The 17,213-nt window shown below is 42.7% G+C and overlaps 1 protein-coding gene across 1 annotated transcript in view; it reads right to left on the reverse strand.

Moving 5' to 3' along the window:
- Nucleotides 1–2,899, reverse strand: part of TMPRSS12 (transmembrane serine protease 12) — a 32,654-nt gene extending 29,755 nt beyond the window's left edge. Inside the window, exons 1-2 of the mRNA XM_058433429.1 lie at nt 2,734–2,899; nt 1,497–1,692 (exon numbers count right to left, since the gene is read on the reverse strand). Coding sequence (XP_058289412.1) covers nt 1,497–1,692; nt 2,734–2,866 — 329 coding nt within the window. The 5' untranslated portion in view covers nt 2,867–2,899. The remainder of the gene's footprint in view (nt 1–1,496; nt 1,693–2,733) is intronic.
- Nucleotides 2,900–17,213: the final 14,314 nt, after the last annotated feature.

Consider the following 17,213-nt stretch of genomic DNA (forward strand, 5'->3'; position numbering starts at 1 on the left):
AATATATATGCACGGTAGGGAGCTGGAAATATGACTCATCAGGAGAGACCTAGGAGTTGACAGCACACGGTGATTGCTGAAACAGAGGTAGATTAGACACCTCTAGGAAAGAGCACAGGATGATAGAGGGCAGAGGGCACACTCTAGAAAACACTGCAGTGTAAAGGATGACAAAGACTCATCAAAGAAGCAGGAGAAAAAATGTAGAGAGTGGTGTCTTAGAAGTCAAGAAAAGAGATAATTTCAAGAAGAGGATGTGGTCAACATTGCCAAAGGCTGTAGAGGTCAAAAAGGATGGGAACTGAGATGAAGTCATTGGATTTGGCATGGAGGTGGATCTTTAATAGCATTTGGCCACAAAAATCAGACCGCAATGGGATTTTATGGGTCAATGGAGATGAAGCAAAGAGAGTCTCTTTTTCAGAGTCTAATAGTGAAGGCCCAATCTGACATGTCTCTTGTTTTCATACAGCCCATAAAGCATGTTTTTTACATTAACAATTTTTTTAAATATAGAGACGGGGTCTCACTATATTTCCCAGGCTAGTCTCAAACTCCTGGCCTCAAGTGATCCTCCCATCTTGGCTTCCCAAAGCACTGGGATAACAGATGTGAGCCAACATGCCCTACTCTACATTTTTAAATGGCTGAATCAACTAAAATATTTCATGACAGGTTAAACATATGAAATTCAGATTTCAGTGTTCATAAAGTTTTATTGGATTATAGCCACACTCAATTACTTCTTGTCAGTGCTGGTTTTCATGCAATCGTGAGAGAGACCATATGACCTTCAAGGCATAAAATATTTACTACTTTTATAGAAAGTTTACCAGCCTCTAATTTAAAAGATCCATGATTGGGAATGGTGGCTTACAGCTATAATCCAAGAACTTTGGGAGGCTGAGGCAGGCAGATCATGTGAGGTTAAGAGTTCAAGACCAGCCTGGCCAACATGGTGAAACTCCCATCTCTACTAAAAATACAAAAATTAGCCAGACATGATGGCAGGCATCTGTAATTCCAGCTACTCGGGAGGCTGAGGCAGAAGAATCGCATGAACCCAGGAGGCAGAGGTTGCAGTGAGCCAAGATTGCACCACTGCACTCCAGCCTGGGTGACAGAGTGACACTCCATTTCAAAAGTAAAAAATAAAGGATTCCTGGGTAGGGGGTTAGGGGAGGGATAGCATTAAGAGAAATACCTAATGTAGACAGATGATGGGTTGATGGGTGCAGCAAACCACCATGGCACATGTATACCTATGTAACAAACCTGTACGTTCTGCACATGTACCCCAGAACTTAAAGTATAATAATAATAATAATAATAATAATAAATAAAGGATTCCTTTCAACAAATACACTGTACTATGTATAAGGCATTATGGCTATTTGCAAACATGGCTTAGCTGAAAATGGCTGAAGTTAAATGGTCCTCTATCACTTCAAAATATCCCCTAAGAGAATAAAAATAGTTGTGTTGTGAATACGTACCTAGCGTCTTTAGTGCAGTGAGCAGCTGTGAGGACCCACCTCTCTTTCACTAGGGTTCCCCCACATACATGAACAAGAACACGGCCGTATTTAATCTGCAGGCTCACCACCCACGGCCATGCGCCAGCTTGTGCTTCTGTGCCCCCTATAATCCGAGACCCTTGCCACACATCCTTAAGCGGTGCTGTTCCACAATCTAAAAATAAAAATGATGTATTATTTGGACTGAGCATCTATATTATGTGTTACTTCCTAAGCTGAACATATTAATGCAATCCTTTAAATTCCTATGTTAAAAACACAAAGCAAGCTAACATACCGGAGACACGCGCATATTTTGAAAGAAACTTGGAGAGTTAAGACAAATATGCCATAATCGATTACTTAGAAATAGACCTGAAGTCAACACAATTCATTAATTTTAAAACTCTATCCCCAAAAATATAAAAATAAAAATGTTTGGCCACGTATCACCTTCTTCCCTGTGTGAGACAGCAGTTAAAGAGCCTGGGAACGGTGAGTCGAGAGCCGCAAATTCTAATGCTCACCATTTCACTTGTTGGGCTCATTTTTCTCAACCATAGTATGAAATGGTCACCTAATAGCCCTCCCTTTCAACTCTTCATCCCCTGACTTATTTTTTTTTTTTTTTGAGACGGAGTCTCGCTCTGTCGCCCAGGCTGGAGTGCAGTGGCGCAGTCTCGGCTCACTGCAAGCTCCGCCTCCCGGGTTCATGCCATTCTCCTGCCTCAGCCTCTCCGAGTAGCTGGGACTACAGGCGCCCGCCACCACGCCCGGCTAATTTTTTTGTATTTTTAGTAGAGACGGGGTTTCACCGTGGTCTCGATCTCCTGACCTCGTGATCCGCCCACCTCGGCCTCCCAAAGTGCTGGGATTACAAGCGTGAGCCACCGCGCCCGGCCTCCCCTGACTTATTAATCTACAAAATGGGGATGATAAAACCCAGAATGTTTTGAGGAGAAAATATAGATTCACAATACAAATGTGTCATTTTACTATTATAACTACTGTTGTTACAGCCTGTCTAGAAACTGCTTAGGTACGTAAAATGTGGGTTAAAGACCATTGAGACAACAGAAAAGGAGAAACTCGAATTCAAAGACTAGAGCGGTGGGGAAAAGGTGAGAGAGGCCCCCCCAGAGACCAGCTCGAACAGGAACTGCCCTTTGCACGCGCCCGTCCCTCCCTCCCTCCGCCGCCCGAGCCTGTTGCGGACCGACGGCCTCGGCCTGCTGGGAACTAGCGGCTGGTTCCGGCGAGGGGCCGAGCCTGTGCCTTCCAGAGGGCGAGCAGCGGAAGTGAGAGCTCCCCACACACAACAGCGCCACGCTCAGGAGCCCCAGCCGCATTTCGGAGGCTGCTGAGCAAGATGGCGGCAGGTACTTCCCACCCGCCCGGGGCACGCGGGGACGCACGGCCTGGCGGGGAGGCGCGAGTGAGGCCCGGAGGTGTGGGAGGCGGGCGAGGAGCAGGTAGGTCGGTTTAGAAAGAACCCCTCACCCTCAGGGTCTGATCGGCTTCCTCATCCACCACCATCCCCCAGGTGATGTCTGATCACCCTGGCCCGTCCAGCAAGAATCCTGTGAGGTCAGTTAGCCGGAATGCCAATACTCCTGATGCTACCTCTTAGTAATTTTCCATCCACTGACACCTCTCTCCTGCTGCTCCTTGGCTGTAAATTCTCTCTTGGCTCTGCTCTGTTTGGATTTTAGCCCAGTCCCTCTACCCATTACAAAATCCCATTGCCCATGGTCTGTATCCCTATCTGGATGGTCCTGAATCAAGTCTGCCTTGCTGTGCTTTAATGAGTATCACTGAATTATTTTTCTTTAACATAACCCGGAGTTTTTAAGAGTGATATCTAATGTTCAGTTTTAAATTGTTCTGTCATTCCTATCTTGACCTATACTGAACTTTGCCTTTGTTAACCCAACGCCTTCAGTAATAAGAAGACCGTGTGGGCCGTGGGAAGTTGGTGAGGTGGTGGAGAGTTAAGGTAGAGGTCAATAAAAGGACAGTTGCCTTGCTCATACCATCCTTCCGAGGCTGGTTGCAGTTGGCAGCATTAGATAAAAGGAGTATATTAGTTTGGGGCTTACACATGGTAACATGTGGGGAAGGGAGCAGAGGCTCAGAGCTGTGCCGAAATCGGGGGTGGAGGAGGTGATATTGGAGAAACAAATTGCAGCATGAGCTGATCTCTAAGGGCTGACAAGAAACAAAGTCCTTATTCCCCAGATATTTTAGTGGAAGGTGATATTAGAAAGGAGAAACACAGTTGGGGTGTGTCTATTTCTGTGTGTGTGAGATGTGGTCAGATTGTGTATGCCTTTGTAAACAGGGCAAGATGACTTTTTTTTTCTTTTTTTAAACCCATAGCCAATATGATAAGGATGACGGGTCTTGCTATGACAGATAGTAGAGGTTCAACATACTTATAAAGCAAGTATATGCAGCCAAGTCATCAAATAGCAGTGACACAGGCAGTGGGGCTGGGCACGGTGGCACATGCCTGTAGTTCTATTATACAGCACTGCTTTAAACAATATGTTTTTTAGTTTTGCTACTCAGGAGGCTGAGGCAGGAGGATTGCTTGAGCCCAGGAGTTCTGGACTGTAGTATGCTATGTCAACTGGTCAACTAAGTTTGGCATCAATATGGTGACCTTCGGGTAGTGGGGAACCACCAGGTTGCCTAAGGAGGGGTGACTGGCCCAGACTGGAAATGGAGTTGATCAAAATTCCTGTGTTGATTGGTAGTGAGATCATGCCTGTGAATAGCCACAGCACTCCAGCCTGGGCAACATAGCAAGACCCCATCTCTCTAAATGAAATGAAAAAGGCAGTGGATCAATAACTGCAGGGGTCTTCTTCCTGGATTTCCTCTGCCTTTTCTCCTCTCCTGCATTGTCGTTTCCTCTCTTTGGTGGGATCACTCCTATCCGCAGACAAATATCCTCTGGTGTGGTAGGTAGCCTACAAAATGCCCACCAGTGAACCCTGTCTCCTGGTATTCACATCCTTAGTCAGTTCCCTCTCCTTTAGTGTCGGCTGGATTTCGTGACTCACTTCTAGTAAATAGAAAGTTAGAGGTGATGGGCTACCACTTTCAAGATTAGGTTATAAAAAGATTGTGACTTCTGTCCTGAGCACTCTCTGCAGTCCTGTTGCTCTAAGGTAAAGCTGCTGCTATGTTGTAAGCTGCCCTGCGGCCCTGTAGAGAGGCTGCCAGCAAGAGCCATTGAGGAACTGAAGTCCTCAGTTGAACAGCCACGAAGAGCTGAATCATGCAACACCACATGATCTACTTAGAGGCAGATCTTCCCCAATCACACCTTCAGATGAGACCACAGTGCTGGCTGACACCCTAACTGCAACTTCATGAGAGACCTTAAGTCAGAGACGCCCAGCCAAACTACACTCAAAAGTTCTGACCCACAGAAAATACGAGATAAATTTTTGTTGTTCTAAGCCACTGCATTTTGGGATAATTTGTTATGCAGCAACAGATAATACATCTGGTTTCTCCCATCTCTGAAAAATCTTCAATTGCCTTTATATCCCCTGCTTTCCTCCACAGCAAAATTTCACCCAAGAAGTTGTTTACAATTACAGTTTCTACTTTCCACTTCCTCAACTTTTTTTTCTTTTAGTAGAGACAAGGTCTACATTGCCCAGGCTGGTTTCAAACTCCTGGCCTGAAGCAATCCATCCACCTCAGCCTCCCAAAGTGTTGGGATTACAGGTGGGAGCCACCGCACCCAGCCCACTTCTTCACCTTTTATTCCCATCTTTGTTTTTTAAAAATTTTGTTGGTTTTTGTTAATTTTTAAGAATAGAAGCAGGACTTTATTTCTCCTCTCAGAAAAAGAGACCTTGTCCACAGAAGCTCTCTTAGCTTAACCGACTTCATCCCATTACATTTTTTGTTTCTTTGTTTTGAGTCTCACTCTGTCACTGAGGCTGCAGTAGTGCAGTGGCATGATCTCAGCTCACTGTAACCTCTGCCTCCCAGGCTCAAGTGATTCTCCTGCCTCAGCCTCCCAAGTAGCTGGGACTACAGGCATGTGCCACCTTACCTGGCTAACTTTTTTTTTGTGTGTGTATTTTTTTTGTAGAGACAGGGTTTCACTGTGTTGCCCAGGCTGGTCTCGAACTCCTGAGTCAAGCAATCAGCCCACCTCAGCCTCCCCAAATGCGGAGATTACAGGCATGAGTCACTGTGCCTTGACCCCATTAAAATTTTTTGAGAGAAAATTAAGTCAGTCTCAAAACAAAATATCCTACCTCTCCTTTCCAAGTGAAAGCTTAAGAGCCATGGTTATGGAGGGTGAGAACATTAGTACCAGGGCCTGGGGCCTGGGCTTTGGGGAGGCTTTATCTTCCCACCTGGGGCATGTCTGAGTGCTAGCAATTATTAAAATGAAACTATTTGATTACACAATTTAATAACAGTACAAACATCCATGTATACACCACCGCATTCACATTTGTTTTATTAAATATTTAATACATATAAAAGGATATTTATAAAATATATGCTCAGTTTAAAGAATAACAGTAGAAGAATACCCGTTTAAGAAAAAGAAGATTATTTTTGCTTTTGAAATCCCCTGTGTATCTCTCCCTCATTCTGTCTTTATTTTTCTCTCAGAAGTAACCAATATTCTGGGTTTTGTATTTATTTCATTTATTCTCGTTATAAACCTTGCCGTACAGTATGGTAGCCCCTCACCACATGTGACAATTTAAGTTCAAATTTAAATTAAATAAAACTCAGTAGCCACGTCACTTGTTACCACACTGGACGGCATAGTCGTAGAATATTTCCACCGTTGTGGAGAGTTCTATTATACAGCACTGCTTGAAACAATATATTCTTTAGTTTTGCATGCTTTTGAACTGTATTAGTCAGGGTTCTCCAGAGAAACAGAACCAACAGGAGAGTGAGGGGAAAAAAAAGAGAAAGAGAGATTTTAGGAATCAGCTCACGTAATTACGGGGGTGAGAAATCCCGCAGTCTGCCATCTGCAAGCTGCAGAAACAGGAAAAGCTGGTAGCGTGGTTCATTCTGAGTCTGAAGGCCTCAGACCCAGGAGTGTTGATGTCTGAGGACAAGAGAAGATGTCCCAGCTCAAGAAGAGAAATAATTTGTCCTTCTTTCACCTTTTTGTTCTATTGGGGACATCAACAGATTAGATGATGCCCACCTACAGTGGCGAGAACAATCTTCTTTGCTCATTCTCCTGATTCCGATGCACATCTCTTATGGAAACACCCTCACAGATACTCCCAGAAGTTGTGACTACCAGCCATCTGGATATCCCTTAGCCCCATCAGGTTGACACATAAGATTAATCATTACATGAGCTTTATATAAATGGAATCATATGATAAATTTTCTTTTGCAGCTAGTTTTTGTTTTTTAACTCAGCATTAGGTTCTTTACATTCATTTCTGTGGTTGTCTAACTGCAATTCATTTACTTTCTCCCACACATCGTGTGCATATGCCACAATGTATTTATCTACTCTGGAATCTATTATTGATGGACATTTGCATTGTTTCCAGGTTTTTTCTATTACAACTAATACTATTATGCATATGAGATGAGTCTCTCTGTACTACATACTAATGGTAGGATTCTGAGTCATAAAGAATACCATCATCTTCTCCAAATAATGCCAAATTGTTTTCCAGAATGTTTCACCAATATTCTCTTCAAGCCAGGCATAGTGGCTCACACCTGTAATCCCAGCACTTTGGGAGGCTGAGGTGGGAGGATTGCATGAAGCCAGGAGTTCAAGACCAGCCTGGGCAACATAGCAAGACCTCGTCTCTACAAAAAATTTTAAAAATTAGCTGGGCATGGTGACACATGCCTGTAATCACAGCTGCTTGGGAAACTGAGGTGGGAGGACCACTTGAGCCTAGGAGGAGCTCAAGGCTGCAGTGAACCATGATTATGCCACCGTACTCCAGCCTAGGTGATAGAGTGAGACTCTGTCCCTAAAAATAATAATTATTATATATATACAGATATATACACACACACCCATATATATATATACACACATATATACACATATGCATACTCTTCAACTAGCAACATATAAATGTTCCCATTGCTCATGTCTTCACCGATGCTTTTTCTTTGTGTGTGTGTGATGGAGTCTCACTCTGTCACCCAGGCTGGAGTGCAGTGGTGCAATCTCAGCTCACTGCAGCCTTCGTCTCCCAGGTTCAAGTGATTCTCCTGCCTCAGCCTCCCGAGTAGGTGGGATCACAGGCGCCCACCACCACACCCGGCTAATTTTTGTGTTTTTAGTAGAGATGGGGTTTCACCATGTTGGCCAGGCTGGTCTTGAACTCCTTACCTCAAATGATCGACCTGCCTCGGCCTCCCAAAGTGCTGGGATTATAGATGTGAGCCACCATGCCTGGCCTTTAGGCATTGTTTTTCTTTTCTTTCGCTTTTTCTATAGGATCTGCTAGGTTGTAACAAATGCTTTTTAATTTTTTACCTATCTTGTGGGTAGGAGTTGGGAATTGTGGTTTTAGTTTGCGTTTTTCTGATTTTGAATGAGTTTGAGTATTTGAATATCTTTTCATATATTTAGGGAACATTCATTGACTATTTCATGTTGAGTACCAATTTATGTCATTTATTTGCTCATCTTTGTCTTTGCATGTTGATTTCATTGACTGCCTTCTCCATGCCAGACCCTGTTGTAAGAGCTTAGGCTATAACAGAACACAAAACAAAAGTCCTTGCCATCATGAGATTCACATGTTGAATCATGAGAGATTTTTATAGGTCTGGATAATAATCCTGTTCCTGTTCCATGGCGAGCAGGTCTATGCAAACCTACCCCCAAAGGCTTGAGGGAGCCAAGAGGCCAAGGAAAGAGGCTGACAAATCCAGTTTCTCAGAAATATTTAATAGGGACTTAGAAGTAATGTCTCTGGTAGCTGAGAGAGGGCACTCAACCTCCAGAAAGTATAGATAGCAAGCTTTTAGGGTTAAGATGTGCAGCTGGTCACATCTGACTTTCTTATGGAACTCGTGACAACTGGGTAGGTTAGATAAACATCTTTATGAGGAGTTATCTCTACTAAGGGCATTGTTTAAAGACATTGCTGCAGAATACCTTGGCATGCAGGAGTCAAATATCAGTCATTATGGTGGTTTTGCTTCAAGATGACATCACTCTTGCCATTCAACGGCTGTTTTCCTACAAATCCTTTGTCAATTTTTGTTATAAATATTTCCTGGCTGGGCCCAGTGGCTGACACCTGTAATCCCAGCACTTTGAGAGGCTGAGGTGGGAGGATCACTTGAGGTCAGGAGTTCAAGATCAGCCTGGGCAACAAAGTGGGACCCCCTCTACAAAAAGAAAGAAAGAAAATTAGCCGGACATGGTGACATACACCTGTGGTCCCAGCACCACGGGAGGCTGAGGCAGGAGGATCACTTGAGCCCAGGAGATTGAGGCTGCGGTGAGCCATATTCACACCACTGCACTCCAGCCTGCGTGACAGAGCGAGGCATTGTCTTCAAAAAAAAAAAAAAAAAAAATCTACTCTGTAGCTTACCTTTCACATCCTTTATGGTAGCTTCCAATTAAGCTACCATAAAGAATGTGGTATCTTCTTAAGAAATTCTTTTAAATTTTAAATTTATTTTTATTTCAACAGTTTGGGGGGAAAAGGTGGTGTTTGATTGCATGGAAAAGTTCTTTAGTGGTGATTTCTGAGATTTTGGTGCAGCCATCACCTGAGCAGGGTACACTGTACCCAATGTGTAGTTTTTTTATTCCTCACCCTTCTCCCACCCTTCCCCCTGAGTCCCGAACTCCATTGTATCATTTTTATGCCTTCTGTCCTCATAGCTTAGCTTCTGCTTGTTAAGTGAGAACATCATGATGTTTGGTCTTCCATTCCTGAGTTACTTCACTTAGAATAATGGTCTCCAGTTTCATCCAGTTTGCGGCAAATGCCATTATTTTGTTCCTTTTTATGGCTGAGTAGTATTCCATGGTGTGTGTGTGTGTGTGTGTGTGTGTGTATATATGTACTACATTTTCTTTATTCACTTGGTTGATGGACATTTAGGCTGGTTCCATATTTTTGCAATTGCAAATTGTGCTGCTATAAACATGCATGTGCAAGTGTTTTTGTTGTTGTTGTTGTTGTTTCTTATAATGACTTATTTTCCCCTGGGTAGATACCTCTGGGATTGCTAGACCAAATACTAGTTCTATTCTTAGTTCTTTAAGGAATCTCCATACTGTTTTCCATAGTGGTCATATTAGTTTACATTCCCACCACCAGTGTAAAGGTGTTCCCTTTTCACCACACCCATGCCAACATCTATTATTTTTCATTGTTTTATTACGACCATTCTTCCAGCAGTAAGGTGGTGTTTATTGTGGTTTTAATTTGCATTTCCCTGATAATTTGTGATGTTTAGCATTTTTTCATGTTTGTTGACCATTTGTATATTCTTTTGAGAGTTATCTATTCATATCCTTTGCCTCATTTTTGATGGAATTATTTGCTTTTTTTCTTGCTGATTTATTTGATTTTATTGTAGATTCTGGATATTAGTCCTTTGTCAGATGTGTAGTTTGCATATATTTTCTCCCACTCTGTAGGTTGTCTGTTTACTCTGCTGATTATTTCTTTTGCTGTGTAGAAGCTTTTTTAGTTTAATCGGGTCCCATCTATTTATCTTTGTTTTTGTTGTATTTGCTTTTGGATTCCTGGTCATGAACTCTTTGCCTACGCCAATGTCTACAAGAGTTTTTCCAATGTTATCTTCCAGAAGTTTTACATTTCAGGTCTTAGGTTTAAGTCATTGATCCATCTTAGGTTGTATTTTGTATAAGGTGAGACATGAGGATCTAGCTCTGTATTAATCTGTTTTCATAAATGGACTATAAAGTGCTTTATCAGTCCATTTTCATAAATGGACTAAAATGGTGCTATAAAGAACTGCTGGAGACTAGGTAATTTATAAAGGAAAGAGGTTTAATTGACTCACAGTTCAGCATGGCTGGGGAAGCCTCAGGAAACTTATAATTATGGTGGAAGGGGAAGGGGAAGCAAATCACCTTCTTCACAAGGCGGCAGGAAGGAGAAGTGTTGAGTGAAAGGGGAGGAATCTCTTATAAAACCATCAGATCTCACAAGAAGTCACTCACTATCATGAGAACAGCATGGGGGAACCACCCCTATGATCCAGTTACCTCCACCTGGTCTCTCCCTTGACACATGCGGATTATGGGGATTATAATTCAAGATGAGATTTGGGTGGGACACAAAGCCTAACTGTATCTATCATTTCACCACTGGCCCCTCCCAAATCTCATGTCCCTTTCACATTTCAACACCAATCATGCCTTCCCAATGATCCCCCAAAGTCTTATTTCAGCATTAACCCAAAAGTCCAAGTCCAGTCTTATCGGAGACAAGGCAAGTCCCTTCCGCCTATGAGCCTGTAAAATTAAAAGCAAGTTAGTTACTTCCTAGATACAATGGGGGTATGGGCATTGGGTGAATGCACCCATTGCAAATAGGAGAAATTGGCCAAAACAAAGGGGCTGCAGGCTACAAGCAAGTCTGAAATCCAGTAGGGCAGTCAAATCTTAAAGCTCCAAAATGATGTCCTTTGACTCCATGTCTCACATCCAGGTCACGCTGATGCAAGAGTTGGGTTCCCACAACCTTGGGCAACTCTGCCCCTGTGGCTTTGCAGGGTACAGTCACCTCCCCCACCCTGCCCCTCAGCTGCTTTCACAGGCTGGCATTGAGTGTCTGCAGCTTTTCCAGGTGCATGGTGCAAGCTGTCAGTGGATCTACCATTCTGGGGTCTAGAGGATGGTGGCCCTCTTCTCACAGCTCCACTAGGCAATGCCCCTTTGGGGAGTCTGTGTGGGGGCTCTAACCCCACATTTCCCTTCTGCACTGCTCTAGCATAATTTCTCCCTGAGGGCTTCACCCCTGCAGCAAACTTCTGCCTGGGCATCCAGGCATTTCCATACATCTTCTGAAATCCAGGCAGAGGTTCCCAAACCTCAATTATTAACTTCTTTGCACTTACAGGCCCAACACCACATGGAAGCCACCAAGGCTTGAGGCTTGCACCCTCTGAAGCCACAGCCTGAGTTGTACATTGGCCCCTTTTAGTCACAGTTGGGAAACAGGGCACCAAGTCCCAAGACTGTACAAAGTAGCAAGGCCCGGGGCCTGGCCCACAAAACCATTTTTTCCTCATCTATAGCTCAGTCACAGAAGGATAGGGCACTAGGCAGAGTCATGAGGCCTCCATTTAGGCCTGAGCTCCCAGACAACATTTCTAGACACACCCTGAGCCAAAAGGGAACCCGCTGCCTTGAAGAGAAGGATCCAATCTTGGCAGGATTTATCACCCGCTGACTAAAGAAACATGCTGGCTTCAAGGGAGACCCAGCACATTCCCAGCTGTGGTGGCTATGGTGAAAGACTCCTTGTGTTTGAGAAAAGCAGAGGGGAAAATAAAGGGGATTTTTTCTTGCACCCGAGGTACCAGCTCGTCCACAGTAGGCTAGAGCAACAAGCAAGCTCTTGGGGCTCCCGGAATCCAGGGCTAGGCTCTTGGATAGCATTTCTGGACCTGTCCTGGGCCAGAGGGGGACCCACTGCCCTGAAGGGTGAGTCCCAGACCTGGCAGCATTGACCACAAGTTGACAGAAGAGCCCTTGGGCTTTAAGCAAACATCGGCAGTCGCCTGGCAGAACCACCCGTGGGCCAGTGGTGGTAGTAGCCACAGGGAGAGGCTCCGTTGCCTGTGGAAAATGGAGGGAAGAGTGGGAAGGACTTTGTATTGTGATTTGAGTACCAGCTTAGCCACAGTAGAATAGGACATCAGGTAAATTGCTAAAGTTTTTGACTCCAATCCCTGGCTCCCAGACAGCATCTCTGGACATGCCTGGGCTTAGGGGAACTTGCTGCCTTGAAGGGAAGGGCCTTGGGCAAAGCCCAGTGCTGTGCTGGCATCAGGTCTGACCCAGTGCAGTTCCAGTGGTGGTGGTCACAGAGGTGCTTGCATCACCACACCCCCAGTTCCAGATGCCTCAGCACAGAGAGAGAGAGACTCTGTGTGTTTGGGAGAAAGTAAGGGAGGAGAACAAGAGTCTGCCTGGTAATCCAGAGAATTCTTCCAGATCTTATCGAAGACTACCAAGGCGGTACCTCTATGAGCCTACAAAAACCACAGCGTTATTGTGCCTGGGGTCCAAGTCCCTTCAAATATCTAGAAAGCCTTACCAAGAAAGAAGGGCACAAACATGCCCAGACTGTGAAGACTACAATAAATACCTTAACTCTTCAATGCCCAGATAGCAAAGAACATCTACAAGCATCAACACCATCCAGGAACACATGACCTCACCAAATAAACTAAATAAATGGAGAGAGAGAGATTGTGTTCATGGGAAACACTCAGTATTGTTAAGATACCAGTTCTTCCCAAATTGTACATAGGTTTAAAGCAATTCTAATCAAAATCCCAGCAGGCTTTTTTTTTTGTGAATATAGACAAGCTGATTCTAAAATTTATATAAAAAGACAAAGGAACTAGAATAGCCAAGATAATTTTTTAAAAACAAAATTTAAAGAACTTACACAACTGGACTTCAAGACTTTTTATGAAGCTCCAGTAATCAGGACAGTATGATTTTGTTGAAAGGATAAACACATATAAGTCAGTGGGATATGGTCTCTGTGAAACCAATCCTTTGAAAATTAGTTGTTGAGACTTACTTTATTGTCCAATATGTGGTATGTTTTCATAAACACTCGTGTTTGAAAAGAACTATCTGAAGTTGTGTAGTGTATTCTGCCTTGAATTGCATTGATTACAGGTGCACACAGATCACATTTAAACATCTCTGGAATCAGCATGCATCTTACCACAATGACAATGGCATAGTTTACTTGGCAGTGGTTTTTCTTAGTGGTATTTAAAATAATAGTGTGACTTGCAATCAGTGGTAGCTTACAATTGATGAAATTCAGTATATCTATTAGGTCAAGTTTACTCATTGTTCAACTCCCTATCTTTACTGATATTTTCCTGCCTTTTATATCAATTATAAGAGAGCTATGTTAAAAGTCTACTAAGATTGTAGTTTTTTAAACATTTCTCACATTTCTTTATTTTGCTTAACATCCAGGTCCTGTATTAGGTGCACTGAAGTTTAGATGTGTTTTATCTTCTAGGTTAATTGAATCTTTTATTTTTATTTTTTAATTTTTTTTTTTTTTTTGAGACAGTTTCACTCTTGTTGTCCAGGCTGGAATGCAATGGCACGATCTCGGCTCACTGCAACCTCTGCCTCCTGGGTTCAAGCAATTCTCCTGCCTCAGCCTCCTGAGTAGCTAGGATTGCAGGCATATGCCACCATGCCTGCCTAATGTTTGTATTTTTTATTTTTATTTATTTATTGTTTTAGTAGAGATGGGGTTTCATTATATTGGTCAGGCTGGTCTAGAACTCCTGACCTCAGGTGATCCGCCCACCTCGGCCTCCCAAAGTGCTATGATTACAGGCGTGAACCACCACGCCGGACCTGAATCTTTTATTTTTTTTAGTGGCTGATTTTGTCCCAAGTAATTACTTTTGCTTTAAAGTCTATCTTGTTCAATATAGGTATGCCAGCTTGCTTTTGGCTAATATTTGGCATAACTTTTTCTATGTTTTTACTTAAAGTACCAAGTCAGGCCGGGCGCGGTGGCTCACGCTTGTAATCCCAGCACTTTGGGAGGCCGAGGTGGGCGGATCACGAGGTCAGGAGATCAAGACCACGGTGAAACCCCATCTCTACTAAAAATACAAAAAATTAGCCGGGCGTGGTGGCGGGCGCCTGTAGTCCCAGCTACTCGGAGAGGCTGAGGCAGGAGAATGGCGTGAAACCGGGAGGCGGAGCTTGCAGTGAGCCGAGATTGCGCCACTGCACTCCAGCCTGGGCGACAGAGCGAGACTCCGTCTCAAAAAAAAAAAAAAAAAAAAAAGTACCAAGTCTTCAGCCCTGCTGTTTCCTTATATTTTAGATTTACCTCTTATAAGCAACATATAGTTAGATTTTATTTCCTAATTCAACCTGACAATCTTTGTCATTTAACTAAAATGCCCAGTTTGTTTACATTTATTATGATTATTGATACATATGGATTGATTTCTACCATCTTCTCTTGGGCTGTTTGTCCCACCTGTTTATTTCTTTTTCTCTCCTTTCTTGTCTTCTTTTGGATTGATGAGTGTTTACTGGGTATAGAATTCTAGGTGTTTGTGCACAATGATAAAGTGAAAAGTAGAGGGCCCTTTTATTCTCTTTTGTCATCTCTGGAAGTAGAGTTTGAGCTTGTGAAAAACCATGGTTCATACGTATTTGGCATGCTTCACCTACCACAATACTTAGTACATAGTTAATTCATAGAAATTCCATTTATTTTGATTATCTTTGACTACAACTGGCAAGATGTGGCCTTTTCCTTTTAAAAAATTTATTGCTAAGAAGTCTAAGGCAGTTTTTGTTTAAATGTTTTGTAAACTTAGCCTATGTTATTTGCAGCTTTTCTGAATTAAAAAAAAAAATTGTCAAGCCTTTTCCCCAGATGCAGCATTAAATTCTAAGAGCTGTCAGTTGGGCAAAACTTTGATCATTTTGTTCCAAAATTAATTATTAAATCACCATACCTACATTCCTCACTAAATTTCCTCTGGTCTACTTGATCTTTCATTTATGGAATGATACAGTATTAAGGTACCATTTATAAACTTCTAAAAAAAATACTGCAATCCAGCATGCATTATTTATGGATCTATGTAAATATTAAAACAGGGACTGGGCTGGGCGTGGTGGCTCATGCCTCTAATCTCAGCACTTTGGGAGGCCAAGGTAGGTGGACTGCTTGAGCTCACTAGTTCAAGGCCAACCTAGGCAACATGGCGAGACCATGTCTCCAAAACAACAACAACAACAAAAAAAAAAACAGGAAAAAAAAAAGTTATTTTGGAGTTAGAGCTGTGTAAATCAGTGTGTAAAACTCCTGTGATTTTAAAATGGAGGGTTGCCATCTAGTGGACACATTTAAATAAAACCTTTAAAGTCTTTCATAATAGGTTATGACGCAATGGAATAAAGTTTTTCAGACTCTTCCACACCACTCGTAAGAAAGAAGGTATATTCTGATAGTTAAAACAACTTTAGAGTTTATCAGACCTAGGTATGAACCCTAGTTTTCTTATTTACTGTGTAACCTTGGGCAAAGTTTCAAACCTGTCTGTACCTTAGTGAGTTTGGACTCAGACCTTCATTGATTTAACAAAGTTCCCAACTTACAATGGTTCGACTTACAATTTTTTGACTTTATGATGGTGTGAAAACAATATTCATTAGAAACCATGCTTCAAATTTTGATCTTTTCCTGGGCTGGTGATGTTCAGTATAATACTCTGGCAATGCTGGGCAGTGGCAGAGAGCCGCAGCTCCCAGTCAGCCATGTGATCACGAGGGTTAACAACTGTTACTCTGGGTGTACTGTGTTGCCAGATGATTTACCTATAGGGTAATCTAAGCATTCTGAGCACGTTTAAGGTAGGCCAGGCTAAGCTATGATGTTTGCTAGGTTAGGTGTATTAAATGAATTTTTAATTTACAATACTTTCAACTTACCATGGGTTTATCAGGATATAACCCCATCATTAACAGTAGAGGAGGTCAGGAGTGCACACCTGTAATCCCAGCACTTTGGGAGACCAAGGCGGGTGGATCACCTGAGGTCACAAGTTCGAGAACAGCCTGACCAAGGTGAAACCCCATCTCTACTAACAATACAAAAATTAGCCAGGCGTGGTGGCACGTGCCTGTAATCTCAGCTACTCCGGAGGCTGAGGCAGGAGAATCATTTGAACCCGGGAGGCAGAGGTTGCAGTGAGCTGAGATCACGCCATTGCACCATAGCCTGGGCAACAAGAGCAAAGCTCCGTCTCAAATAAACAAAAACAACAACAACAACAACAAAACCACAAACAAAAAAAACAGTAAAGGAGCATCTGCACTATGAAGCCCTCCCGTGAACTAGACTAGACTGTGGGGATAGTTTCCTAGACTGTGGGGAGATAGGAGAGCACAAAATTAGACAGTCTCCTCCTAGAGTTTAATAAGGGTTGTGTTAGGAGTATTGGGGAGGGACTACTATTAATATTTTAGAGTGGGCAGTTAGAAATTGGGTTTAAATCTTAGATCCCTTAATAATGCTTATATAACCTTAGGCAAATACTAGTCTCAAGGATGATATTAAGACCTAAGTTCAACATGAGCTGTAACATGGCTTCGTTCATCACTTTTTTCCTAGTAATGCTTGGAATAGAAAAGGCCTTCAATAAGTATCTGCTGAATGAATGAATGACATTACCTTAGCATTACCTGAACACATTTCCTGGTGCCTACGCACTCAATAAATTTTAAATATTAAGGAAATTACATGACTATGTATATTACGTACATAGGGAACCTTGGACTTAGAACAATTTTAGATTGATACATAATTTACCAGTTAAAAATTGTTATATACACTTACTGAAGGCAGCAAATTGCTGCATGTAACCCTATCAATATTGAGGGAAGCCCAGGCACAGCGGCTCACGCCT

The sequence above is a fragment of the Hylobates moloch genome, unplaced genomic scaffold (assembly GCF_009828535.3).
Source record: "Hylobates moloch isolate HMO894 unplaced genomic scaffold, HMol_V3 SCAFFOLD_22, whole genome shotgun sequence".
Taxonomy (NCBI): domain Eukaryota; kingdom Metazoa; phylum Chordata; class Mammalia; order Primates; family Hylobatidae; genus Hylobates; species Hylobates moloch.